We start from the raw sequence: 27,875 nt of genomic DNA, 5'->3' as shown, positions 1-27,875 counted from the left end.
GACTTACTGAATCTAGTATAAACTTTATGCTAAACTTTCTTGGCAATCATGTTAGTAATAAAAACCTTTTTATTGACTACTTAACAAGTAAAGGCTAATCTCATTTACCGATTTCCGGAGTTCACCCAATACACCCTAATCTCCACCTATAATTCTCTATGGGTCTCCCTTGCTGATCAAGCACTGGAGAAGTTTATTTTTGTGACTGTCATCCAAAAGAATCCATACCAATAAAAAGGAGCCCAAATTCCCATGCCCTTAAAAGAAAATTAAGCCCAGGGATGATCTCCCCTTTTTGCCACCTGGGGTATAAGATTTGTATATAAACCCACAGTGTTGTCAGTGTATTGCTTTATTTGGAGGGCTTGGGGGAGACACCATGGTGAGGGAAGAAATCAATTATAGGAGTATAAATGCACAGACGAATAATTTTAATAGTAATACGCAAAGTAAGTAACTGCAATCATTTTAAGAGGACCCAACTTGTGGAAGAAAAACTTTAATAACTGCTGTTGCAAAAAACACCTGTATGAAGTAAAAATTGTCCCAGTAACATTAGTAAAGAATAAGTTCTAGAAAGTGGAGGTACTGGATGTAAAATTCTGGCAGCAATTTTACAGAACAGTCCCAGATGGTTAGGCTGAGGCCAACGCCTAATGAGGACGAAAGCCTTGTCTGTGGGGAATTTTGGAGGATACCTGGAGAAATATTACACTGTGCAGAAACCAAATTGAATTGTTTTCACAAGTGTTGTAAAGTTTCATATAGTAAAAGGTTTTTTCTACATGCACTTCAATTTCACAGCAAGAGTGGCATAGAATACCTAAACACAGAAGAGAGCATTCATGCAAGATATCTAACTCTTTGATATAATAATGCATACAATTCAAAATGATTACACTATCATTACATCTAGGGCTTTCTGCAACTACAAGGTGGTGGTTATGGAAAGCATGGCCCCCAGTATTAACATCTAGAAAGCAGCCACCACCTTCTACATGTGTTCTCTTTTTGCGTTTTTTCTTCATTTTTCTTAATCAACTCTGCTGTTGTTGCTGCTTCTTAGCAAAACTGGTAAAAACAAAATTGTAATCATTGAACATAGCACTCTGACAATCAAGACGTTTAAAGCCTTCAATCTTCTGGGGTGAAGAAAGCACTGTGCGACACTTAGAACTCTGGGGGAAAAAAATTTAAATAATTATTAGTGCTTCCACTCTGCAAAAGTTTGTTTTTTTTTTTTCTTTTTTGAGACAGAGTCTCAAGCTATCGTCCTGGGTAGAGTGCCGTGGCGTTACTGCTCACAGCAACTTCAAACTCCTGGCAAGGAGCAATTCTCTTGCCTCAGCCTCCCAAGTAGCTGGAACTATAGGCACCCACCACATCGCCCGGCTATTTTTTGGTTTTTGATCCTCTTGCCCCAGCCTCCCAAGTAGCTGGGACCACAGGAGACTGCCACATCACCCAGCTATTTTTTTTTTTTTTTTTTTTTTGCAGTTTTTGGCCGGGGCTGGGTTTGAACCTGCCACCTCCGACATTTGGGCCTGGCACCCTACTCCTTTGAGCCACAGATGATGCCAAAGCCCAGCTATTTTTGATTTTTTTGATGCAGAGCCTCAAGCTATCACCCTGGGTAGAGTGCCATGGCGTCACAGCTCACAGCAACCTCCAACTCCTGGCAAGGAGCAATTCTCTTGCCTCAGCCTCCCAAGTAGCTGGAACTATAGGCACCCACCACATCGCCCGGCTATTTTTTGGTTGTAGTTGTCATTGTTTGGCAGGCCCAGGCTGGATTCGAACCTGCCAGCTCTGGTGTATGTGGCTGGTGTCTTAGCCACTTGAGCTACAGACCTATTTATTTATCTTAATGAAAAGATAGCACTTGAGTTATTTTAGCCACCTTCTTCTATGGTAGATGGAGCTGGGCATCTTACGGTCTTCCACTGGGCCTGACACAAAAGGAGCCCCTCAATTGGGTTAGATATAAACAAGGACTGATAGAACACTAACCAGAAGTGTTCTCTTCATAAAGAATATAAAGCTTCTCTTCATCTACTGGTAATCTCAACAGTATTATGTATGGATATCCAACTAGTAATGCATGCCATCTTAGAATGCATCTTATGATACACCTCATCATCTTATTTTAAGATTTTAGTGCTAGTAAGAAACCACATTACCTGATTAACAAACAAGGTGGTCACAAATTTTCCTGGCTTGAAGACTTCCACAACTTTCCTGATCAGGTCATCATAGGAGGTCTGACTTAAGTTTGTTTCAAAGCTAACATAAGAAAATTCTGGTTCTGGAGTGATGTGAATAGTCCAATAAGTTCCCTTAGAGAAATAGTTTTGTGTTAATAATGTAAAGGGTACATTTATGTAAATAACTATTGAAGCAAAATATAACTACTTACATCCGATTTCATTCCATTCATTGAATACCCACAAGGATTGAACAATGTGGCATCAATGACAGAACCTGGTATCAGGTCACGAATTCCACTCTCCTGGAAAAAAGGGCAAAGACTAAATTAAAGACTTGAAAATGAGTTTTTTTTTTTTTTTTCTGTTTGTGGCCGGGGCTGGGTTTGAACCCGCCACCTCTGGTATATGGGGCTGGTGCCCTACTCCTTGAGCCACAGGGGCCACCCCTGAAAATGAGTTTTTAAAAACATAGTTGCCACGACAAAAAAGCGAGAAACAATTATTACTAAAAATGCTTACACGAGTGACATCCTTTGCAGTAACACCATCTTTCATGTAGAACTGGTCCATAACTGCTGGGTCAAGCTCACTCATCAGAATTTCCAGGGTTTGATCTGGCTGACTGATTACTCGACTCTCTGGGAAATCCAGAGTATATAAGTACCTATATAAAAGTAAAAATTAGTTTTCAAAAATGACAACTGGTACTTTAAAATAAATCTTACATAGAATAACAAAGATCCACAAAATTGTATCAAACATACCAACAATCAGAATTCATACGTCCCATACAATATGCTGCTCCATCTATTAATGGAAGAGAATATAAAATAAACATAATAAATCCATTTGACAAGATGGCTTATTACCACCCTCTCAATAAGCAGAATATCTGCCCCCATCAGAAATGTCAGTGTAGGAATACTTAAGTAACTGAATTCCCAGACCAGACAGGCAGACCATCCTATACCCTTTAAAAAAAAAAAAATTCCCCCTGGCCATGATTATGAGAACCATTTCCCAAATGGTATTAAGAAAACTATGCTTTACTTTCCCACTAAAACTACTTTAGGAAATAGAATATAGTCCCCAATTTATCTACTCTCCCAAATAAATATAAATCATTTTGTGATATTTCTTTCTGATATTGTTTCAAAGCCCCACACAAATCAATAAATCAATTTTTGTTAAATATCTGCACTGAAAATGCTAACCTCTGATATAGCCTCCAGGTATGATTTCCTATTAGTAGATGTGGTTAAGTTAGGAAATTTTCTTTTATGGGGCAGCACCTGTGGCTCAGTGAGTAGGGCGCTGGCCCCATATTCCAAGGGTGGTGGGTTCAAACCCAGTCCCAACCAAATTGCAACAAAAAAAATAGCAGAGTGCTGTGGCGGGCACCTATAGTCCCAGCTACTCAGGATGCTGAGGCAAGAGAATTGCCTTAGCCCAAGAGCTAGAGGTTGCTGCGAGCTGTGACACTATAGCACTTTACTGAGGGCGACAAAGTAAGACCCTAAAAAAAGAATTAAAAAAGGGAAATTTTGTTTTATGCAAAGTTATCGGATTATACTAGGTTTTCAGTCTATTAAGGGTGTTATTAGATAATCTTTAGTTCTCAACCTCTTAATAAGGTGATAGGAGAAAATCTTGCAAATTTGATTCAGTTAACACTGTTGATTCCATTGTGTTGATCATTAAGTCAGCCCAATTATTATCACATAAAATGCTGGCCCAGAAGTTTCTTTTCCTTTTCTTTCTTTTTTTAGAGAGTCTCACTTTGTCACCCTGGGTAGAGTGCTGTAGCGTCACAGCTCACAGCAACCTGAAACTCTTAGGCTCCAGCGATTCTCCTGCCTCAGCCTCCTGAGTATCTGGGACTATAGGCACTCAAAATAATGCCTGGCTATTTTTTAGACCAGGTCTTACACTTGCTTAGGCTGGGCTCAAACCTATGTGGCTCAGGCAATCCACCTGCCTTGGCCTCCCTGAGTGCTAGCTAGGATTACAGCAGTGAGCCACCTTGGCCCAGAATTTCATTTTTTTTTTTTCTTTTTTTTTTTGAGACAGAGCCTTAAGCTGTTGCCCTGGGTGGAGTGCTGTGGCATCACAGCTCACAGCAACCCCCAACTCCTAGGCTCAAGCAATTCTCCTGCCTCAGCCTCCCAAGTAGCTGGGACCACAGGCGTCCACCACAATGTCCAGCTATTTTTTTTTGGTCACAGCCGTCATTGTTGCTTGGCAGGCCCGGGCTGGATTCGAATCTGCCAGTTCAAGGTCTATGTGGCTGGTGCCTTAGCGGCTTGGGCCACATGCGCCAAGCCGGGCCAGAATTTCTTTTCTTTTCTTTTTTTTTTTTTTTTTTGTGGTTTTTGGCCAGGGCTGGGTTTGAACCCGCCACCTCTGGCATATGGGACCGGTGCCCTACTCCTTGAGCTACAGGCGCCGCCCCGGGCAGCGCCTGTGGCTCAAAGGAGAAGTGCGTGGGCCCCATATGCCAGAGGTGGCAGGTTCAAACTCAGCCCCCAGCCAAAAACTGCAAAAAAAAAGAAAAAGTTTGTGAAACTATCAGACATTTTTCCAGAAGGAATTATCCTTCTCTCTACTGTCAAAAAACATGTTTATTAAAACTATTGGGTTAGGCTCAGTGCCTGTGGCTCAAGCGGCTAAGGCGCCAGCCACATACTCCTGAGCTGGCAGGTCAAATCTAGCCCGGGCCCGCCAAACAACGATGGATGCAACCAAAAAATAGCTGGGCATTGTGGCGGGCACCTATCATCCCAGCTACTTGGGAGGGCTGAGGCAGGAGAATCGTTTGAGAACAGGAGTTGTAGGTTGCCATGAGCTGTGAAGCCACGGCACTCTACCCAGGGCAACAGCTTGAGGCTCTGTCTCAAAACAAACAAAAAAACTATTGGGTTAGGCACAAATTAGAGCAATTTACTAGATGAACTATTCCTCTGCCATATGAAAAATCAGAGATGGCAGGTGATCATCTCCACAATCATTATTTCACGATTTCAACCGCACTGACTCAGGGTGCACAGTTTTATAAGGGCCTTTTTACACACAATACATTTGTAATAATCTAGCTAACTTAAAATGTTTTATCTGGTATTTTTATGCTCTTTATAAATTCTGCATATGTTGAATTATAAACTATTTTATAATACCTTTACAGATCAATGTTACTGATAAAACATCTAAGTTAAAAAGTAAAGTATGGAAGGGGATATATAGGGCTTATTTAAATGCCATAATATAAAATCTCAGAAAGGCAACACCTTCTACCTTTAAGAAGAACACAGGTTTAAATTCTATATAAACTTACTTGGGAAAATTGCATTTAGAAATTCTATTTCTTCCTGGAAATTCCGGTGTGGGTACCCTTGGTGAGAAGGCTTCATGAAATTCTTACGAGAATAAAAGAAGCTCTTAAAAAGAAAAGAAGTTGGATAACTTTAAGACACAGAATTCCAATTCTATTTTTTCTGAACTATTTTCTACATATCACAACTCAGCCTAATCAAAACTCAAGTATTTCCTCCAATGTTGCACATTCCCCCCCTCCCACACACCCTTTTTGGAGAATGGGTTTTACTTTGTTGCCGGGATAAAGAGCAGTGGCATTGGGCGGCGCCTGTGGCTCAAGGAGTAGGGCGCCGGTCCCATATGCCAGAGGTGGCGGGTTCAAACCCAGCCCCGGCCAAAAACCACAAAAAAAAAAAAAAAAAAAGAGCAGTGGCATCATCATAGCTCAGTACAACCTCAAACTCAAGTGATCCTCCTGTCTCGACCTTCTGAGTTGCTGGGACTATAGCTGCATGCTACTTTACTGGCTTTATTTTTCTTGTTTGCTTGGTTTTTTGTAGAGACAGGATCTTGCTATGTTGCTCAGGCTGTTCTTGGACTCCTGGCCTCTGCTTCCCAAAGTGCTAGGATTATAGGCATGAGCCATTACACCCAGCCCCAATGTTGTACACCCAAAGTATACACATAGCTAGCTGAGCTGATCCAAATATAGTTTTAATGTACATTTATAATACTGCATTTTTTAAAACTGTGAAACAGAATAAAGTGTCCAAGCTCCTGATGGTGGCTCATAATAGCTAGAAAGACAAAGTTCATTTCTAATGTAAGCTTTTAAAGTCATTTAAAAGCAAAAATTTTGTTAGAGAATATATATTTACTTTCAAGTCAGTGATCAAAGCACACAGTTTTTATGTGACTTTTTTTTTTGAGACAGAGTCTCAAAAAATACATATTAGAGAATATTTACTTTCAAGTCAGTGATCCAAGTTAAGCACACAGTTTTATGTGCAGATTTTTCTTTTTTTCTACCCTGGATAGAGTGCTGTGCTGTCACAGCTCACAGCAATATCAAACACTTGGGCTTCAGTGATTTTCTGCCTCAGCCTCCCAAGTAACTGGGACTAGAAGTGCCTGCCACATGCCCAAGTATTTTGTTGTAGTTGTCATTGTTGTTAGGTAGGTCGGGGCTGTATTCGAACCTGCCAGCTCTGGGGTATGTGGTAGGAGCCCTAGCTGCTGAGCTACAGACACGAAGCCTATGTGTAGATTTCTTATAACAATCAACAGATAAACAACAAAAGTTGTCTTAGGTTCTAATGACAATACATCCTTTTTTTTTTTTGAGACGGAGTCTTACTTTGTCACTCAGTTACAGTGTTATAGCATCACAGCTTACAGCAACCTCAAACTCTTGGGCTTAAGCAATTCTCTTGCCTCAGCCTCCCAAGTAGCTGAGACTATAGGGTGCCTGCCACAACACCCAGCTATTTTTAGAGATGAGGTCTCACTCTGGCTCAGGCTGGTCTCCTAACTTGGGAGCTCAGGGGATATGCCTGTCTCAGCCACCCAGAGTGCTAGGATTACAGGTGTGAGCCATCTTGCCTGGCCAATACATCCCTTCTTTACAAAGTGAAATATTAAAAATCAACAACTGCTCAGAAAATTATACCCTAGGTAAAAACATCTTTGTTATTAAAAATGATCAGAAATAAGGCCAGGCTTAGTGACTCACATCTGTATCCAAAAATTATGTGGATAATTTCAGTAATGAAATTTTTCTTGCTTCTTCTTTTCTTACCATTTGTCTATTATAAATAGCCATGTCAAGAAGTTAACTATTGCGGGTGGCGCCTATGGCTCAGTGAGTAGGGTGCCGGCCCCATATGCCAAGGGTGGCGGGTTCAAACCCAGCCCCGGCCAAACTGCAACAAAAAAATAGCCGGGCGTTGTGGCCGGTGCCTGTAGTCCCAGCCACTTGGGAGGCTGAGGCAAGAGAATCGCGTAAGCCCAAGAGTTAGAGGTTGCTGTGAACCGTGTGACGCCACGGCACTCTACCCGAGGGCGGTACAGTGAGACTCTGTCTCTACAAAAAAAAAAGAAAAGGGCAGCGCCTGTGGCTCAGTCAGTAAGGCGCCGGCCCCATATACCGAGGGTGGCGGGTTCAAATCCGCCCTGGCCAAACTGCAACCAAAAAATAGCCGGGCGTTGTGGAGGGCGCCTGTAGTCCCAGCTACTCGGGAGGCTGAGGCAAGAGAATCGCTTAAGCCCAGGAGCTGGAGGTTGCTGTGAGCTGTGTGAGGCCACGGCACTCTACCAAGGGCCATAAAGTGAGACTCTGTCTCTACAAAAAAAAAAAAAAGAAAAAAAGAAAAAAGAAGTTAACTATTCCAAGTATCTGGCTTCTTCATTTCTTTCCCTAATTTGAATTATGCCAACTCATTCTCTGCTTCCTCCATATTTTCTGTTCTTGCGCCAACAACATCAACATTTCAGTCCTTTCTCCTAAGGTATGACTTCTTACCACCTGCTGTGAACGCATTATGACCAAGGTGGTAAGTATAAAGTTTATTTAGTAGGAGCATCACCGGATTAAAAATTCTTAACACATTTATGCTCCCCCCAAAAGGTTTAGAGAATGTTTTTGAATACTTACTTGAATTGAGTCAAACCCACTGTAATCCCTAGCAAGCTTCAACAGGGGAACCAGTGCTTTCAGCAAGAGGGTGGTACCACATGTCTTCAAAATGAAACGTCTCTTGGAGACAAACATGCTACTCTCACTGCAATTGAAAGTCAGATCATATGATGACTATGTACTACTGAGGATGCAATTAACCTATTATGAATCATTTGAAATTTTTGACTAGTTCAGAGTGAGTACTTCGTATATGAATGTTAACAATTTTCAGATGGCTGCCTATTATATACAATAGCCTAACAAAGTGTCACTGGCATATGCCCAACATTACTTACTATACTAAATTCACTTCGTCTTGTACCATGTCATTTCTTTCACTAGATAATAAGCTTCTTGAGGAAAGGCATGTTTTTACTTACCACTGTATCTCCCCGGGGCTTGGCACACAATAAGCATTGAGAAACATCTGTATATGCTAAACACAAACTTAATAAATAAAATGTAGGGGCCTTATGAACTTGTTCAATCCAATAGCACCAAATGCAGCCTTCACAAAAAGTACAAGTATTCAAAGTATTCACTGAATAAATTCATCTCTGCAACTAAAAAGATGGCAACCACTCTAAAGAGGTATTAGATTAAGGCTTGAAAATCTACCACCTAGTAACACTCATATTAATAATCATTTTCTTTTACACCACAATCTTAAAAATAAGGTAAAACTGATTACAGAACTAAGACTGAGAGAAACAAGTTCATATTTCACGTGATGTTATGATTAGGAATGAAACTGGCTAGCTAACACTAGTTCTACAGAACTTACCTGAGTACATAAGCTTCCTGCTTGTCAGTTTTTGTCACACTTATGATTGAACATTGCACATCCTTCAAAAGTATGTCCCACTCAGATCTATTATTTAATGAAAAAATATAATTAATTTACAACAGTCCTTACCTACTCTCAAAAATCAAAGCTCTAGCAATTTTCCAATACCACATTTTTTCTTATAGCATTCTTTATATTCTTCTAGCATCTCCAAGGAATTAGCTTGTTCCAAAATGGCCTATATTGACATATCCAGATAAAAGATGAATACACTCATTATACCATCTATGAAAATGATATATTAGCTATTTAACTTACACAAAAACGGGCAAAAAGGTAAATAAATCATTTACAGAGGAAGCTCAAACCAAGAAAAATCATTAATTCATTACTGAATATAGAAATTCAAGTTATAATGGGATACGTTTGTCTATTCAATTTGCAGGCTATCCAATCTCACTTTAAGAAACACATCTTTTGGGGCGGTGCCTGTGGCTCAAAGGGGTAGGGCACCAGCCCCATATGCCGGAGGTGGTGGGTTAAACCCAGCCCAGGCCAAAAAAAAAAAAAAAAAAAAAAAAAGAAACACAACTTTTTTTTTTCTTCAAAAAGCACCACTTCACCAAATTAGGATAGTTTTTAAAAGCCCATCTTAAGGGGCGGCGCCTGTGGCTCAGTGGGTAGGGCGCTGGCCCCATATACCAAGGGTGGCGGGTTCAAACCCGGCCCCGGCCAAACTGCAACCAAAAAATAGCCGGGCGTTGTGGCGGGAGCCTGTAGTCCCAGCTACTCGGGAGGCTGAGGCAAGGGAATCACTTAAGCCCAGGAGTTGGAGGTTGCTGTGAGCTGTGTGAGGCCACAGCACTCTACGGAGGGCCATAAAGTGAGACTCTGTCTCTACAAAAAAAAAAAAAAAAAAAAGCCCATCTTAAGGATTAATGCTACTCTCATACTGTTTATAGTTATTTCTTTCTTTTTTTTTTTTTTTTTTTTTTTTTTGAGATAGAGCCTCAAGCTGTCACCCTGGATAGAGTGTCATGGCATCACAGCTCACAGCAACCTCCGACTTCTGGGCTCAAGCGATTCTCCTGCCTCTGCCTCCCAAGTAGCTGGGACTACAGGTGCCTGCCACAACGCCCAGCTATTTTTGCTTGCAGCTGTCATTGTTGTTTTGGCGGGCCCAGGCTGGATTCAAACCCGCCAGCTTTACTAAAAGTACAAAAAACTAGCCAGGCATTGTGGAGAGTGCCTATAGTCCCTGCTACTTTGGATACTTAGGGAAGATGGGAGGCTGAGGACAGAGGATCACTTGACCCAAGAGGTTAACTGAGGTTGCTGTGAACTATGATGCCTAGGTACTCTACCCACGGTGACAGAGTGAGACTCATTCTCAATTGATCAATAAAAATTTAAAAATAAAAATCAAGCACAACACCGCCAATCTCACCATTTTGCTAACAAAAGAAACAAACTGTTACCAGCCTAACTGAATACTGAGACCCACGCAATAATCTTTTAATAGTTTGTGTTAGCAATTGCAAAGATGTGGAATCAACCCACGTGCCCAACGACTCATAAGTGGATTGTGGCACATCTACACCAAGGAATACTACCAACCACACACACAAAAACAAAACGATGACTTAATGCCTTTTGCAATAAATTAGATGGAACTGGAGTCCATTATCCTAAGTGAAATAGTGAAAGAATAGAAAAAGAACCCCACACATATTCACTATTTAACTGGAACTGCGGTGCATAGAGGAAGTAAAACTCAATGGTTATCAAGCAAGAGAGAGGGGATGGGTGAAAAGTCTACCTAATGGGTACAAATGAACACTATCTGGGTGACAGGCACACTTATAACCATGACTCTAGCATTATTAAAATGACCTATATATGGGCTTGGCGCCTGTGACTCAAGCGGCTAAGGCGCCAGCCACATACACCTGAGCTGGTGGGTTTGAATCCAGCCCAGGACCTGCCAAACAATGATGGCTGCAACCAAAAAATAGCCGGGCGTTGTAGCAGGCGCCTGTAGTCCCAGCTACTTGGGAGGCGGAGGCAGGAGAATCGCTTGAGCCCAAGAGTTGGAGATGGCTGTGAGCTGTGATGCCACAGCACTCTACCCAGGGTGGGCTATCTCAAAATAATAATAATAATAAAGTGACTTATGTAACCAAAAATATCTGTACCTTTCTAACACTTTGAAATTTAAAAAGGTTAGGCTCGGGCGGTGCCTGTGGCTCAGTTGGTAAGGCGCTGGCCCCATATACCGAGGGTGGCGGGTTCAAACTCGGCCCCGGCTGAACTGCAACCAAAAAATAGGTGGGCGTTGTGGCGGGTGCCTGTAGTCCCAGCTACTCGGGAGGCTGAGGCAAGAGAATTGCTTAAGCCCAGGAGTTGGAGGTTGCTGTGAGCTGTGTGATGCCATGGCACTCTACCGAGGGCCATAAAGTGAGACTCTGTCTCTACTAAAAAAAAAAATAAAAAATAAAAAAAAAATAAAAAGGTTAGGCTTGCTAATGATTATATAGCCAAGTTTCTCTATTTGACCATAACTAAGCATTTTTTTAAAAGGTAATTAATAAAATTATTTTTTAAAGGCTATCTTTTTTAAAAAGTACTAACAATTTGTTCATATATGGAAAAATATTGAGCTATGCTTTGCTGTTTTTAACTAAAAAAGGGTATAATCTGTCAGCTACATGATAAAAAAATGCATAAAAGCTCTAAATCACACAAACTTTGAGTTTTACATTTTGAAGACTCAATGTTCTTACTGTACAAGCAACATTTCAGCATTCAGAAGTATTCTAATTTCATGAACAATACAATTTCAATGCGAAAAGTTACAGCTAGTGCTAAAGGAAAAAACACAGTTCTTTTATGAAAACTGTAACTTTCCTGCTTTGTAATATAATTCTTTTTTTTTTTTTTTTTAAAGACAGAGTCTCAACTTTGTTGCCCTTGGTAGAGTGCAATGGCATCACAGCTCACAGCAACCTCCAGTCTTGGGCTTAGGTGATTCTCTTGCCTTAGCCTCCCGAGTAGCTGGGACTATGGGCGCCCGCCATAACGCCCGGCTATTTTTTTATTTTTAATTATTTTTTTGTTGTTGTTGCAGTTTGGCCAGGGCCGGGTTTGAACCCTCCACCCTTGGTATATGGGGCCAGCGCCCTACTCACTGAGCCACAGGCGCCACCCTGTAAATATAATTCTTGAAATCTCCCCTTGTTTCTTCACCTGATGGGAACAAGATCCTACTTTGCTTCACTGATAAGGATAAATTTACATAATCCACACAAATTACCCACTAGATATTAAAAATTCAAACACTGAAGAAAACTCAAATACTAAATGTGAAGGCAAAAAAAATAGTAATAGTAATAAATGTGAAGGCAAATAAAAATACCCACTATGATTTAAGCATTAGAAACAACATTACATCAAATTTGAACACAGAGTTCACCTAATGACTTCCTCCGGTAGAATTTACCACACTTGCATATATTCTTTTCCACCTACTGTACATACTAATATTCTTCCCTAATGTTCCCTTCTCAGTTATAGGCACTACTTACATTAAGAAGTTTAAACATGTTTCCATGCCTGAGCTAACAACCTTACTTTCTTTTTTTTTTTTTTTGTAGAGACAGAGTCTCACTATACTGCCCTCGGGTAGAGTGCCGTGGAGTCACACGGCTCACAGCAACCTCTAACTCTTGGGCTCTTACGGGATTCTCTTGCCTCAGCCTCCCAAGCAGCTGGGACTACAGGCGCCCGCCACATCGCCCGGCTAACAACCTTACTTTCTTACACAGCTTTGTTTCTCTGTATTTAAAAGCTATCTTCCTTTTTAATTTTCTTTGTTTTCTATGAACTTATCCAAATTTATCCTCAAAATTTCCCATCTGTCTCCTTTAAACATTTCCTACAAGAAAGATTCTTGGCCAATAGTTGGACGCTATGAAACTTAGATCATCAGAAGTTCTATGCCTGCACATGGACCCTTGTTAACTATGTGGGCCTCACCACAGGGCACTAAGACTGGGCTGTTTCACTGGGTAACTCCCATGTCCATATTTTTTTGGTTTTTTCTTAGGCAGGTCAAACTAACCCAATATTCTAATCATTTGCCTGAACAACATTAAAATCTCTGAGAGGAAAATGAAGGTTAAGTATTAGGGATCTCACACTCAGTTTGTTTCGCTGTAGTTACACTAAACAGAACCAAAAGTGCTTGTTGTCCCCTCATTTCATCCCCCTTTTGCTCTCCTAGAGGACAAACCATTATCTAATCTTCAGATCTCCTGGCATCTCCCTTCTCATTTGGCAACCAATCAGAAATAAGAACTGAATTAAATTAAGGTATGCATTGCCAGATACACAGATAATTAAATCCCATATTCTGTACCATAGCCACCCAGGGCTTTTACCATATATGGAATACCGTAGGATTACATCCTAGATACTGTGATCATGGTAAATAATTCTGGGTCTTATTTATCTGTAAAAATTATTTATTTTTTTTTTTTGCAGTTTTTGGCCAGGGCCAGGTTTGAACCTGCCACCTCTGGTATATGGGACTGGCACTCTACTCCTTGAGCCACAGGTACCACCCCTGTAAAAATTATTTTAACAGACAATCTCATCATTAGGTTCAGGCTTCAAGTCTTTGCCCATCTTCTGTGGGTTACGCGCCAGTTCCAATGTCAGGTTTGTTATGAAAGCCTTTGGCATACTATTCCCATCTGTCCCATTTATGTACCACCCAAAAGCCACTCTGGGAGTTGAGGAGGTAGTCTCTCCCATGATTTCAGTTTTTCAAAGCCTTTGATGTGCTGTTTATCAGATCCACGCATGAGCAGCTCAGAGTTGTTTGCATAAAATTTTATGGGATCATTCATCAACTCTCCCTTTCCACAATCTCCCTGACCATATCCGTCTCCTAAGGAGGCCCCCTTCTACTGTCTATAAAAAACAGGTCTTTAGTATGGCCAATTCTGCAGCTCACTGCCAGTGACTGTCTCTCTCTGGGGCCAGGAGGGAGAGGAGAAAGGGGAAAGATCAATAGTGATTCCTATGATGCTCTTTTGTTTTTAGAACCTCAGTTCCTCGGGTTCAGAAAGGATTCCCCTCATAATTTTATACATATCTGACAGCCATAGCTGCTAAGGGGCTGAAAAAATAGGAGAAAGAAAAAAAAGCAAAAGGAATTTCTTACATTCTCTGGACCAGAAACAGAGGGACTTTCTCGGAGCTCTTTTTGTCTGCACTTAGTATTCAGTTCCAGGTTCCTGGCTGCCTAAAACCAGCTCAAGATATACCAGAGGGATAAAAAGAAAACAGGAAATCCAACACTGGGTTTATTATGGTATTTCAAGTTCTAGTTTCCTACTCAATTTACCTGCTAACATATACTTCTCCGAGTTCTCACACAGCTGCTCCATACATTCAGTCCAGGGTTTTCAGGTACATTTATTGAAACAGAGGCATTCTTCTTCCATCTTGACAGAAACTAAATGCTTATACCTGTTCATCATCGGTAGTTAATAAACTCTACATCCAAACTAAGAGTAAGGCTCAAATAGTCAGCATTTTTTTTTTAGTCATAGTACACAAAAGAAAGCAATTGTCTTCAACACCCTAAGACACAGCTGGACAGCATCAATCAAGTGAATGTAAAGACTTTTATGACTGCTAAGATCAAGAAAAATAAGTCAAAGGGCAAGAAATATGAAAGAAAACAAATCAATAAAATGTTACACGTGTACATAAAGGAGAAAGGTGAAAAACCAAATCTGGAACAGCTGGCTACTCATATACAACTTATTTCTATCACTTTTCTCTGGGGAAAATATTACCCTTTTGTAAATAAAGCCTTACTGGACCCTTGCCACACCCATTCATTGCCAATGGTTATGTTCTCCCTATAAGGACAGAGCTGAGTAGTTGTAAGACTGTCTGCCTTGCAAAATTTCCTTTACACAAAGTTTGCTGACTCCTGCTTTTAGAAGAAAGATTTTCAGGGCTCTACTTTCTGTCCAAATTAATGATGGAAAAGACAAAGTGATTTTTATAGAGGACTGAGGCATTTTCTAAATTACATATCTATGATTGCAAGGTTAGATATTCTGAAGTTAGAATGTCCAACCACTTGCCCGGGCTGGGTTCAAACCTGCCTGCCTCAGTTTATGTGGGTGGTGCCCTAACCACTGAGCTATCGGTGCCAAGCCTGTCCAGCCATTTTTTTCCTCTGCCCCACACTAGAAGAGTTGCCTTGGGGGCATACATTAAACACACAAATGGTAAGGAAACCCTCTCCCAAAGGCCAAGCATACTTTTTACGAGATCTGACACCACAGATAAGCCAAAAAGGTCCTCACAAATGCAGAATGCAGGGCCCCAGGTTGGACACCCCTGCCTCACACCCATTAGGATAGCCATGATCAAAACAGCATACAATCAGAACTGGTGAGAATTTAGCAAAACTGCAATACTTGTGCCCTGTAGTATGTACAATGGCGTAGCCACTACTGAAAATAGTATGGAGGTTCCTCAAACAACTCAAAGCAAAAAATTTACATTATTAGTTCCACTTGGGGGGGAGGGTATACATTCAAAATAACTGAAAGCAGGGCCTAGAGCTATTTATGTTCCCATTTTGATAGCAGCCTTATTCACAACAGCCAGAGGTGAAAGCAACCCCAAACATAGTATGTGCATACAATGGGTCATGCAGCATTTATTTATTAATTTTTGAGACAGAGCCTAGCATTTTTTTTTTTTTTGGGGGGGGAGACAGAGCCTCAAGCTGTCACCCAGGGTAGAGTGCCATGGCATCACAGCTCACAGCAACCTCCAGCTCCTGGGCCCAAGCGATTCTCCTGCCTCAGCCTCCCAAGAGCTGGGACTACAGGCGCCCGCCACAATGCCCGGCTATTTTTTGGTTGCAGCTGTCATTGTTGTTTGGCAGGCCCAGGCTGGATGTAAACCCGCCAGCTCAGGTATATGTGGCTGGCGCCTTAGCCGCTTGAGCCACAAGGCGCCAAACCGCCATGCAGCATTTAAAGAGGAAATCCTGTCATGTGCTACATAAAGGGATGAACCAAGGATATTAGCTAATATAAGCTTATCCCAAAGGGACAAATACTGTAGAATTTTGCTCAAAGCGTCTAGAGCAGTCAAAATCATACAAGGTAGTAAGATGGTTGACCACAAGGACCACAAAAGGAAAGGTAATAGTGCTTGATGAATACAGGAGCTTTTGTTCTGTAAGATGAAGTTCTGGAAATGAGTTGCACAATAGTGTTACTATAATTAACAGTAACGAAGGGTATCCTTAAAATAGTTACAATAGTAAAGCTTGTTTATGTATTGTTTCCTACCACAATTTTTTTTTTTTTTTTGAGACAGAGTCTCACTTTGTTGCCCTAATAGAGTATGGTGGCATCACAACTCACAGCAACCTCAAACTCCTGAGCCCAATGATTCTCTTGCCTCAGCCTCCGAAATAGCTGGGATCTCACTCTTGCTGAGGCTTGTCTCAAACCTGTGAGCTCAGGCAATCCACCCGCCTCGGCCTCCCATAGTGCTAGGATTATAGATGTGAGCCATCACACCCAGCCCTTACCACAATTTTTGAACAATTAAACAGAATACTGATGGCATACAGAAGGAACCCTTTTATGGCAGGGTTATACTTTGAACATCTGAAAAATTGGTAAGGCGCCCATTCATGCATCCTACTCTCAGATCCAGCAAAGTCTGAGGATGATGCTTAGAGATTTGCATTTTAAAAGCACACAGGTCATTAGATTACACATTACTTCCTAAAGTAAAATGGCTAGTTTCAGGGTGGTGCCTGTGGCTCAAAGGAGTAGGGCACCAGCTCCATATGCCGGAGGTGGTGGGTTCAAACCCAGCCCCGGCCAAAAACAGCAAATAAATAAAAGACTAGTTTCAGAGTGTAATTCATCTCTACTTAAAGACAGCCTGAAGCTTCCCAATTTTTTTTGAGATAGAATTTTTACTTTGTTGTCCTCCATAGATAAGAGTGCTGTGGCATCAACAGCTCACAGCAACCTCAAACTCTTGTGCTCAAGAGATGTTCTTAGCTCAGCCTCCAAGTAGCTAGGAATACAGGCACCTGCCACACGCCCAGCTATCTGAGAGATAGGGTTTTCTTGCTCTAGCTCAGGCTGGTCTCAGAACTCCTGAGCTCAGACAATCCACCCGCCTCAGCCTCCCAGAATGCTAGGATTACAGGGGTGAGCCACCATGCCCAGCCAATTTTGATCTTAGTTTACAGCCTGACTTAGAACTGATTCCAAAACTACCACAATACAAGTCAGGCCACCTCTATGCTTTACCCACACATAGTAATCTTTGGGTCAAAAGCATTCTAAAACAAGTGATTATTCTTTTTTTTTTTTTTTGTAGAGACAGAGTTTCACTTTATTGCCCTCGGTAGAGTGCCGTGGCGTCACACAGCTCACAGCAACCTCCAACTCCTGGGCTTAGGCGATTCTCCTGCCTCAGCCTCCCGAGTAGCTGGGACTACAGGCGCCCACCACAACGCCCAGCTATTTTTTTGTTGCAGTTTGGCCGGGGCTGGGTTTGAACTCGCCACCCTCGGTATATGGGGCCGGCGCCCTGCTCACTGAGCCACAGGCGCTGCCCAACAAGTGATTATTCTTGAGGAAAGCCTAGAATGACAGAAGATTCTGAGGGGCAAGGTTTTTAAAAATTTACACTAATTACTTTTCCAAGCCATTTATGTGTCTTTCAAATAAGTTTTATAATATCACAAAGATTCACTAAAAAGCAGGATAAATTTGCACATTTAAATTATCATAGGTTTCCGTTTTTTTTTTTTTTTTTTTGTAGAGACAAAGTCTCACTTTATGGCCCTCGGTAGAGTGCCGTGGCCTCACACAGCCCACAGCAACCTCTAACTCTTGGGCTTAGGCGATTCTCTTGCCTCAGCCTCCCGAGTAGCTGGGACTACAGGCGCCCGCCACAACGCCCGGCTATTTTTTGGTTGCAGTTTGGCCGGGGCTGGAGCCTTACCGACTGAGCCACAGGCGCCACCCAATCATAGGTTTCCTTTAAATAATCACACCTAGGGCAATTAATTCGTGCATCCAGAGAAAAATAAGCTTCTTTCTTTTGTTCAAAGACCTGAACCCAGAATGTAGCCACACTGCTAATTATAATCACAGTATTATATGTTTCTCCATCTCAACCCCTCCTTCACTAATTTAAACTTTTATCTACAGTTACTACTACTCTTGTACGTGACTACTTTTTTTTTTGGAGACAGAGTGTTACTCTGTTATTCTGGGTAGAGTGCCATAGCATCATAGCTCACAGCAACCTCAAACTTTTGGGCTCAAATGATTCTCTTGCCTCAGCCTCCTGAGCAGCTGGGAATACAGGTGTCTGCCACAACCCCCAGCTATTTTTTAGATAGGATCTCACCCTTGTTTAGGCTAGTCGCAGAACTCCTGAGTTCAAGCAATCTGCCAGTCTTAGCCTCCCAGAGTGCCGCGGTTACAGGCGAGAGCCACCTTGCCTGGCTATTACCACTTTCAACGTGTACTTCTTAAAGATAGGTGGTTTGAAAACAAGTTTAAACCTTTTTCAGACTGCAAGGAATGTAATGAGAAGCTTAATTCTTCAACAGGAAGCTTTTCTACTCCAAAACATCACACTAAAAGGTTTTTTGGCAAGGGCTGTAAATTCCTTCAACGTAAATTACTGATACTACAGTCAAATAAGGCATGAGTTCTGGGAAAGTTAATGCTGAAGTGTGATTTACTAACTTTGCAATTGCCCGAATCCTTTACTGGAAATTATTTTTTAGTTTCTAGAAGTTGAGTAGAGTAAGGTAAGCAAACATCCTACCAATCCTCAACATAATTTCCAACCTTTGAGATTTTTGTTTTCTTATTTCCATGTATAACTAGGATAGAAAAATCCTTTAGCCTTTCAAGATTAGTATTTATCCTCTCTACCTCCACTAGAATTTCCCATCTGAACCCACTTCATTAATAGCTCAGGTTTGTGATGTATTCTTATTTTTTTTTTTTTTAAGACAGAGTCTCACTATGTCATCCTCGATAGAGTGCTGTGGCATCACAGCTCACAGCATCCTTAAACTCTTGTGCTTAAGAGATTCTCTTGTGGGCAGCACCTGTGGCTCAGTCGGTAAGGTGCTGGTCCCATATACCAAGGGTGGCGGGTTCAAACCCGGCCCCGGCGGAACTGCAACAAAAAAAAATAGCTGGGTGTTGTGGCGGGCGCCTATAGTCCCAGCTACTTGGGAGGCTGAGGCAAGAGAATCGCTTAAGCCCAGGAGTTGGAGGTTGCTGTGAGCTATGTGATGCCATGGCACTCTACCTAGGGCCATAAAGTGAAACTCTGTCTCTATTAAAAAAAAAAAAGAGAGATTCTCTTGCTTCAGCCTCCCAAATAGCTGGGACCACAGGTGCCCACCATAATGCCCAGCTATTTTTTGGTTGTAGTTGTCATTGTTTGGCAGGCCCGGGCTGGATTGGAACCCACCAGCTCTGGTGCATGTGGCTGGCACCCTAGCCGCTGAGCTACAGGCACCGAGCCATTTGTGATGTATCCAAAGCAAATAGGAAAGACTGAATGCAGTTGTCATCAAAATTTCTTATTTTCCAGACTTCATCCCTACTATTCTCATCTTCCCAAAAGGTGCCATTTCTTACAAGATATAAAGTTTTTGTTTTAGCCCTGGGCAAGGGGGGTGGGGGTCCACGGGGGCTCACACCAGTAATCCTAGCACTGTGGGAAGCTGAGGCAGGTAGATAGCTTGAGTTCAGAAGTTCAAGATCGGCGTGAGCAAGAGTGAGGCTCCATCTCTAAAAAATAGCTGGGTATTGTAGTGGGTACCTGTAGTCTCAGCTACTGGGAGGCTGAGAGCAAGAGGATCACTTGAGCCCAGGAGTTGGAGGTTGCTGTGAGCTGTGATGCCATAGCACTCTACAGAGGGTGACATAATGACTGCCTCAACAACAACAAAAAAAAAACTTTTGTTTGGTGTGGCATTATTGTACATCAACCAGGCCATTTTTATATGGTCAATGATTTATTCCACTTCCTTACAAAATCTGAAAAATTAAACAACACTGCTGATTTACCCTAAGAAACTGTCCCTCAATATTTCAACTTTAAGTACTGTGTAAAATACATGAGTTTTAGAAGTCCACAAGTCACCCATTCATTCACTGGGGTATCCCTGGACTACTGCTTTTCTAACAATATCCTTGAATCCAAGTAATAGCAGCGAAGAGTTTCCTTTGTTAAAAAAGAAAAAACAAAACTCCCATACAGCACTAACAAAAATAAATAAATGGGACTTAATAAAATTAAAAAGCTTCAGCACAGCAAAGGAAATAACTAGCAAAGTAAACAGACAACCCACAGAGTGGTAGAAAGTATTTGTTTGTAAACTATATCCAACAAAAGAATAATATCCAGAATCTACAAAGAACTCAACACAGAAAGAAAAGTGGGCAAAAGACACAAACGAGAAAGTTTCTCAAACGATAGACAAATTGCCAATAAACATATGAAAAATGCTCAGTATCGGGTGGCGCCTGTGGCTCAGTCAGTAAGGCGCCGGCCCCATATATGGAGGGTGGCGGGTTCAAACCCGGCCTCGGCTGAACTGCAACCAAAAAATAGCTGGGCGTTGTGGTGGGCGCCTGTAGTCCCAGCTACTCGGGAGGCTGAGGCAAGAGAATCGCTTAAGCCCAGGAGTTGGAGGTTGCTGTGAGCTGTGTGACACCATAGCACTCTACTGAGGGCCATAAAGTGAGACTCTGTCTCTACAAACAAAAAAAAAAAAAAGAAAAGAAAAATGCTCAGTATCATCAGGGAAATGCAAACTAAAACTATAAGGAGTTATCTGTCAGATTGGCTGTAATAACAAAATCAAAACACAAATGGGCATGGGCTCAGTGCCCGTAGCTCAGTGTGTAGGTGCAGGCCACATACGCAGAGGCTGGAGGAATCAGGGGTTGGAGCCTGGCCCGGACCTGCTAAAAAACAATGACAACTGCAACCAAAAACAGCCGGGCGTTGTAGCAGGCACCTGTAGTCCCAGCAATTTGGGAGGCAAGAGAATCACTTAAGATGGCGATAACCTGTGGGTCATGACCCCTTTGGGGATCGAATGACCCTCTCACAGCGGTCGCCTAAATACATCCTGCATATCAGATATTTACATTCATAACAGTAGCAAAATTACAATTATGAAGTAGCAACGAAAATAATTTTATGGTTGGGGGTCACCACAACAAACTGTATTTAAGGGTCGTGGCATTAGGAAGGTTGAGAACCACTGTCTTAAGTCCAAGAGTTTGAGGCTGCTGTGACACCAAGGCACTCTATTGAGGGCAACACAGTGAGACTCTATCTCAAAACAAACAAACAAATGGGCATGGTGGCTCTCTTTCAAAAAAGAAAAAAATAAAGTTATTTTTTAGAAAAGGTTGACATGTTGGACAGAACGCATAGTAACTGGGAACTCTCATGCACTGCTGCTAAATGCAACCACTTTGAAAGAGTTGGCCGGTTTTTTTTTCTTTTTTGAGACAGAGGTCACTATGTCACATTTGCTAGAGTGCCATGGCCTCAAACTCTTGAGTTCAAGCGATCCTCCTGCCTCAGCCTCCCTAGTAGCTGGGACAACAGGCAACAGCCATTACTTTCTATTTTTAAAAGAGACAAGATCTCCACTTCGGTCAGGCTAGTCTCACCAAACTCATTCAATCTGCTTGCCTCGGCCTCCCAGAGTGCTAGGACCAGGTATGAACCATAGCGCCCAGCCTGGAAAAGCAGTCATTCTATCAAAAAGACACCAGCACCTGAATGTTTATGGCTGCACAACTCGCAATTACAAAGGTGAAATCAACCTAACTGCGCAGCAACTAATGACTACATAAAGAAAAATGTTAATATTTCTATGCCCTGGAGTACCAGTCAGTCATAAGAAAGAATCAAATAACTTCCTTTGCAGCAGCTTGGTTGGAACTAAAGACCATTATCCTAAGGGAGGTATCTGAGAAACAGAAAACCACAACAGGCACTCTAATTTTGGAAACTAAAACGATAGGTACACCCAGGCACCAGAAACCAAGAGAGGGAAGGAAGGGTAAAAACCTACCTATCAGTTACAGTGGTGATGGGCACATGTAATGCCCCAACTTAAGCGTTATACAAGGCATCCATGAAACAAAAACATTTGTACCCCCTAATATTTTGAAATCAGTAATAAAAAAATTCAAAACATTACATAATTTATTCAGATTACACTCAAGGAAATTATAATAAATGGCCTAAAAGAGGTTAAGTGTTTAGTAAGAGGTGAACATTCAAGAAGAGAGTTCCAGTTTGACTTGGTGTTAAAGGTGGGAAAGGTGAGCCCATTTTTGCCTAAAGTGAATTCTATTCCTTTATACCATATACAAACTCAATTCTAGATGGATTACACGTCTAAATATGAAAGGTAAAATAACCTCTTGGGTACTGGAAAGCATCTTCCAGTCTTAGGAGAAGAGCAAACAGAGGGAACTGTGTTCCTTCTACTTCCTGGAAGAAGGTGTGAAAAAAGGTAGGAATAATTTCTTCCTTGAATTATGGAACACTTTTAGTGAAACCATCTGGGCCTAGATGAGTAATCCCTAATTCAAGTTATATAATTGTTATAGGACTATTTTAGGTTTTCCATTTCTTCTTGCATCAGTTTTGGAAAGGTGTTTTTCTAGAAATTTTTTCTATATCATTACCTTTTTAATGTCTTTAAGCATTTGCAGTAACACAGTTGGACATTTCAGCCTCTCAATTCTCCTAACACCTTTCATATCCTTATGTTTAACATGCATTATAACCAAACGTACTTGTTTATTTTAAGCCAATCTTTTAGTCTGTCACATTTAAATGAAATGTCTGAGGGTGAAATATGAGGCAAGGTTTTTAGCTTTCAAATTTTTATCAAGTAAAGATAAAGCAACTAATTATTCCATGAAAGGATGAGTACACTGAAGCAGTCAGAAATTCTCCAGTGATGTTATCTCTCCTTGAAAAAAATGACTACAGGCCAATTCCAGCAGTCTGGGAGACTGAGCTGGGGGGTGGATTGCCTGAGCTCACAGGTTCGAGGCAAGCCTGAGCAAGAACGAGACCCATCTCTAAAAAACAGCCAGGCATTGTGGCAGGCACCTGTTGTCCCAGTTACTCAGGAGGCTGAGGCAAGAGGATATAAGCCCTAAGAGTTTGAAGTTACTGTGAACTATGACACCAGAGCACTCTACTGAGAGTGACAAAGTAAGATTCTGTCTCAAAAAATAAAAAATAAATAAGTAAGGAAAAAGTTATCACACTGAAGTGCTAGGACATTTTAATCTAATCATGTATTTATTTATTTGAGGCAAGAGTCTTACTTTGTCACACTTGGTACAGTGCTGTGGCGTCATAACTCACAGCAATCTCAGATTCTTGGGCTCAAGCGATTCTCTTGCCTCAGCCTCCTGAGTAGCTGGGGCTACAGGTGCCCACCACAGCACCCGGCTATTTTGAGAGGCGAGGTTTTGCTCTTGCTCAGGCTGGTCTCCCACCTGTGAGCTCAGGCAATCCACCTGCCTAGGGCTCCCAGAGTGCTGGGCTTACAGGCGGTGGCTGGCTAATCTAATCTTTTAGATTAGATTTTCAATCTGTTTCTTCTCTAGCCTGTTTGCTTGGAAAAAGGAAACCGAGATAGATTTTTTTTTTTTTTTTTGAGATAGGGTCTTCCTTGTCGCCCAGACTCAAATGCAGTGGCTGGATCCTGGCTCACAACTTCCAAACCCTGGGCTCTAACAATCCTATCTCAGCCTACCTAGTACCTGGCACAATAGGCAAGTGGCCTCACATCTGGTTAATTTTTTTTTTTTTTTTTAAGAGACAGAGTCTCACTTTGTCACCCTTGGTAGAGTATGGTGGCGTCACAGCTCACCGCAACCTCCATCTCTTGGGCTTAGGTGATTCTCTTGCCTCAGCCTCCTGAGTAGCTGGGACTACAGGTGCTCGCCACAACACCTGTCTATTTTTTTGTTACAATTCAGCTGAGGCCGGGTTTGAATCTGCCACCCTCAGTATATTGGGCCGGCGCCCTACTCACTGAGCCACAGGAGCCACCCTGGTTAATTTTTTTTTTAAGTGGAGATGGGCCCTATGTTGGTGGCTGATATCCAAGCTCCTGGGCTCATGCCATTCTCCAGCCTCAGCCTCTCAAAATGCTGCGATTATAAGGCAAGCCAAACCCCACCCCTCCAAATTTTATCCTTGTAATTTAAGAAAAAATAAAAATCAAAAACAAAGGTTAAAAAGGTTACACTTTAAGTACCTTACATACATTAATTTATCCTCACAACTACTACTCACAGGTAGATATTATTGTCTCCATTTTAGAAATGAGGAAATAATTTACACAGCTATCCAAATACTGTCTGAATTCAAATCTTGTTATTTCAGAGGCCAGGAATTTAACTATTTCAGTATGCATTACTCTTCCAGATGACTGATAATCTTCCATGGGGTCTCTGGAGCTAGCATCCCCCTCCTCAAATACTCCATTAATGACTCCTTACCCACTCACTGATTTTAGGTCAGCATTTACTATTTCAGATATCTCCTACTAAATAAAGAACCAAACTAGCAAGTCCTTGCTTGTCATTGAAAAATGTTCCTACAAAAAGTGCCATTAGACCCCTTAGTTAAATCCAAGATATTTTTCCGTTCTTCTTCTTGCATGTCCTTCCAGTGTGAGATTTTCCAGTTGTTTAACTGGGTTCCTCTGCAGCAGCTGTGAGGTGGTGGTAGCCTCCACAGTGGTTTAATGAATGTTAAGTGTCCAGAAAATGGATGGCGCTAAATCATGAACTCTACCAAAAGGGATTATTACATCCTTAAAGGTTTAACTTTGGCCATCATTTTAACAGCCACACTGAAACAGCTAAAGTACAAAGTAAACGTGGCTTTTAAAAATTTAAAGACTAACTTTTTAACCCTGGCATCTTTTAATTCAGTAAACTCTAAACAGCCAAAAAGCCCAAGCTTAAATACTGGAGCTTATTTTTTTGTTGACTAAAGATCTTGAGTGAGAACAAAACCCATACCCGTTTATTAATATGTACTTACAAATTACTTAAGACTTCAAACATTCACAGTTTTTGCTATTCATTTTTCTAGGACCGTTTTCCTAAAATAATGGTTAAGAACACTGATCACAATCGCTTTATCAAACGCCTATTACAAGTACGAGTTTTCCCATGTGTGAAATGGAGGAAATATTGTTTCCCAGTGGTTACTGAGAAATGTCACCGCTTTCTGTATTACAACGTACGGTCTTTTCAGACATTGGCCTGGCACACTGCAAGCATTACATACATGTGTCACACAATGCTTGAAAAGTGAGAACTGTGGCATTTTGGCCAAAACGTCATTTTTTTCTACGACGGAATCATTCGAGATGTACTACTAGACACTGGGCTTCCCAATGTGCCCTAAGTCTCAGCAGCACGTGTCTGCCCGGTTTCTTTCCTCCAGTTGCTTTTTGTCAAGGCTCGGCCGCGAGCACAGCCAACATTCCTAAAACGCCCATTGGCCCACACCCCGGAGCAGGCTCCCGGTCGGGCCCCAGGAGCTCATTGGTCGCCGCCTCTCAATGAAACGGGCCTTGCCGGTTCCTGGGCCTCATCGCCACCCTCGCCGCATTGGTGCGGAGGGAACACCAGTGGACCCGTGAAGAGATCAAAGAAGGCAGCGGGTCGCTTGGTGTGACTGCCCTCGGGAACAAGGCCCAAGCTGCCCGGTATCGCCTGTACTTTTTATTTGAGCTTGATTTCCACAACGAGACCCCTAATACCTCTCTTCTGCGCCATCTGCCCGGCTCTCTCGCGTGACTGCCCGCGGCCGGAGTGGGGCCCCAGATTCCATTGCTTAAGCTTAAGGCATTAAAGGCATTATGTCCTGGGTCAGACGGGCCTCTACCCTGCAAATGCGTACAAACCTTGCCCCACCCCGCACCTCTCCTCCGCTTCGCTCCCCCGGATCTCGCCGACTCGGTAACAGGTTACACAACCCAAGGTCAAGAGACTCCCGAGCAACCCTCGGCGGGCTCCGCGGCCGTCCCAGAGATCGTGCCGCCCACCTTGCCGCTTTGGTGCAGAACGCGTTAGGGCAGCGTTGGCTCCCAGCCACTGCGACACCACTACTCCCGCCCAAACCCCGCGGCCAGAGCGCCACATGCTGCCCGCGGCGAGCGCGGGTGGGAGGCCTGCTTCCCTGCCCGCCCCTCACGCAAGGCCTGCCGGCGCCCAAGGCATGACCGAGTCCAGCTCTAGACCCGCTCCCTCCCTTCTCCCCTCCGAGGCGGGCACGCCCGAATTAGCGCCTGACTAAGCTCACCGAGCCCCACCTGCCGGGAGAAAACCCGCGCACCCTCCAGGGCCCGGAACGCCTGCTAGAGGGGGAAGTCGGGAGGCGCGGGCCGCCAGCCACTCAGCCACTCGGAGCCGCGCCGCCCGCCCCGCCGGGGACGTTACCTGAGCACGCGGCCGCGCTGGCCTCCTCCCCTCCCCCAGGGCAGTGACCGGCCGGCAACCGCGCGGGAGAAGCCGGCTCGGGCCCCGCGTGGACGCGGCCTCTCCCCTCAAAACCGGGCACCCGCCAGGGCCATCGAAGCGAACCCCGCCCCTGGACCTGGCCCCACCTGCAGGCTGCAGGGAACCTGCAGGGTGGCCCCCACCCACCTTGGGTGCTTTGGCAAGAACAGCCCCCAAACCCAGATATGTCAGCGAGAGCCCCAGGGACCCACCTTGGGATAGTGCGAAGATCCCCAGATCCTTGGTTTGCGTCAGGTTGCTGCCGGGAGAACCAAACCTCCAGCAGCTTCTCCGTCCCTTCGAAAAAATGTGCAGCTTCCATCACCGTGAGACTAGCGAACAACCAACAACCACAGAAAATCAACTAAATTAAACCTCTTCTCCCGCCGCTGCCGCCGCCGCTGCGGATTGTTCCAGCTGTGTTACTAAAGTTCAGGTTCCTTTTTTTGCTATAATTTTATATTAACTTTTTTTTAAAAAAGGACTAATAAAATTTCCCCGGCTTCCTTTTGTGAGCGAAAGTAGAACGTGAGTCTGTTGGAAATAGAGGCAGATACAGTTCAGTCTCTTGTAGTCCGCTGCTTCCCCGTTAGAGAGTGTAGAGCGAGCGCTAGCTAATGTCGCCGGCCATACTGTGTAAGCAAGGGCGCTGCGTGAGCACCGACCTTATATAGCCGGGCTCCCTGAAAGGCCAGGAAGTGACGCATAGCCCCGCCCTCACAGCCCATAGTTGCCGCCGCCTGTCAATCACTCATCGCCGAGTCGCGGCTGGCTGGCGGATGGTCTTCGGTGAGCGCGCGGAGTTGCCCGTTGCGCTACGGTTTGGGCTATTGGTGTCCCCCGAGTGGGAGATTGTGCTGTGTTGTCCAACTGGAGACTAGAAACCTGGGGTCGAATGCAGAGTGGCTAGGGAGGGTTGAGGGAAGCCTGCGCAGCGTCGCGTGAAACAACTGGTTAGCGGAGACAAGGGTGGGTCCTTAGGGGTGTGTTGGCGCGTTCAGCTGGGGCGGGCGCTAGTGCCGGGCGGGCGTGGTGGTTTGATCCAGTGCAGTTCACCGCGACTGTCGTAGTACTTGGCTATTCTTTAAAGTGTGTTTCCCGGAGGGGAATGCAGCCAGACTTTAAAGCTCAGCATTTGTCCATAACGCACACTTTGCTGGGGTCACATTAGAAGGCGCTTTAATTCTGCTCACGCCTTAGCTCCTGTGCGA

At 43.2% G+C, this 27,875-nt stretch overlaps 1 protein-coding gene across 5 annotated transcripts; it reads right to left on the bottom strand.

Annotated features, from left to right (window-relative positions):
• Nucleotides 1-340: 340 nt before the first annotated feature.
• On the bottom strand, nt 341-27,306 carry AMD1 (adenosylmethionine decarboxylase 1). 5 transcript variants are annotated; one of them, XM_053592675.1, is made up of 10 exons: nt 26,877-26,984; nt 25,199-25,259; nt 8,981-9,067; nt 8,173-8,299; nt 5,539-5,641; nt 2,972-3,014; nt 2,727-2,871; nt 2,417-2,509; nt 2,181-2,336; nt 341-1,178 (listed from the first exon to the last, which is right to left on the bottom strand). In XM_053592675.1, exons 2-10 carry the CDS (start codon nt 25,219-25,221, stop codon nt 1,038-1,040), a joined length of 918 nt encoding a protein of 305 aa, XP_053448650.1. In that variant the 5' UTR covers nt 25,222-25,259; nt 26,877-26,984; the 3' UTR covers nt 341-1,037. The 5 variants fall into 5 exon arrangements, with proteins under 5 accessions (XP_053448650.1, XP_053448649.1, XP_053448655.1 ...); XM_053592674.1 differs by lacking the exon at nt 25,199-25,259 and having other exon boundaries at nt 26,877-27,306; XM_053592680.1 differs by lacking the exons at nt 25,199-25,259; nt 26,877-26,984 and adding an exon at nt 26,211-26,228.
• Between the last annotated feature and the right edge of the window lie 569 nt (nt 27,307-27,875).

The sequence above is a fragment of the Nycticebus coucang genome, chromosome 5 (genome assembly GCF_027406575.1).
Source record: "Nycticebus coucang isolate mNycCou1 chromosome 5, mNycCou1.pri, whole genome shotgun sequence".
Taxonomy (NCBI): Eukaryota; Metazoa; Chordata; class Mammalia; order Primates; family Lorisidae; genus Nycticebus; species Nycticebus coucang.
This window is presented reverse-complemented; position numbering and strand designations above follow the sequence as displayed.

What these genes read in the sequence shown, in the direction of transcription:
- AMD1 (XM_053592674.1), bottom strand. Translation starts at nt 26,986, where the DNA reads ATGGAAGCTGCACATTTTTTCGAAGGGACGGAGAAGCTGCTGGAGGTT. An exon ending in GATCTTCGCACTATCCCAAG is followed by an intron (nt 9,068 to 26,876) that starts GTGGGTCCCTGG and finishes ATTAAATAATAG; the next exon opens with ATCTGAGTGGGACATACTTT. An exon ending in CTGCAAAGGATGTCACTCGT is followed by an intron (nt 2,510 to 2,726) that starts GTAAGCATTTTT and finishes CCTTTTTTCCAG; the next exon opens with GAGAGTGGAATTCGTGACCT.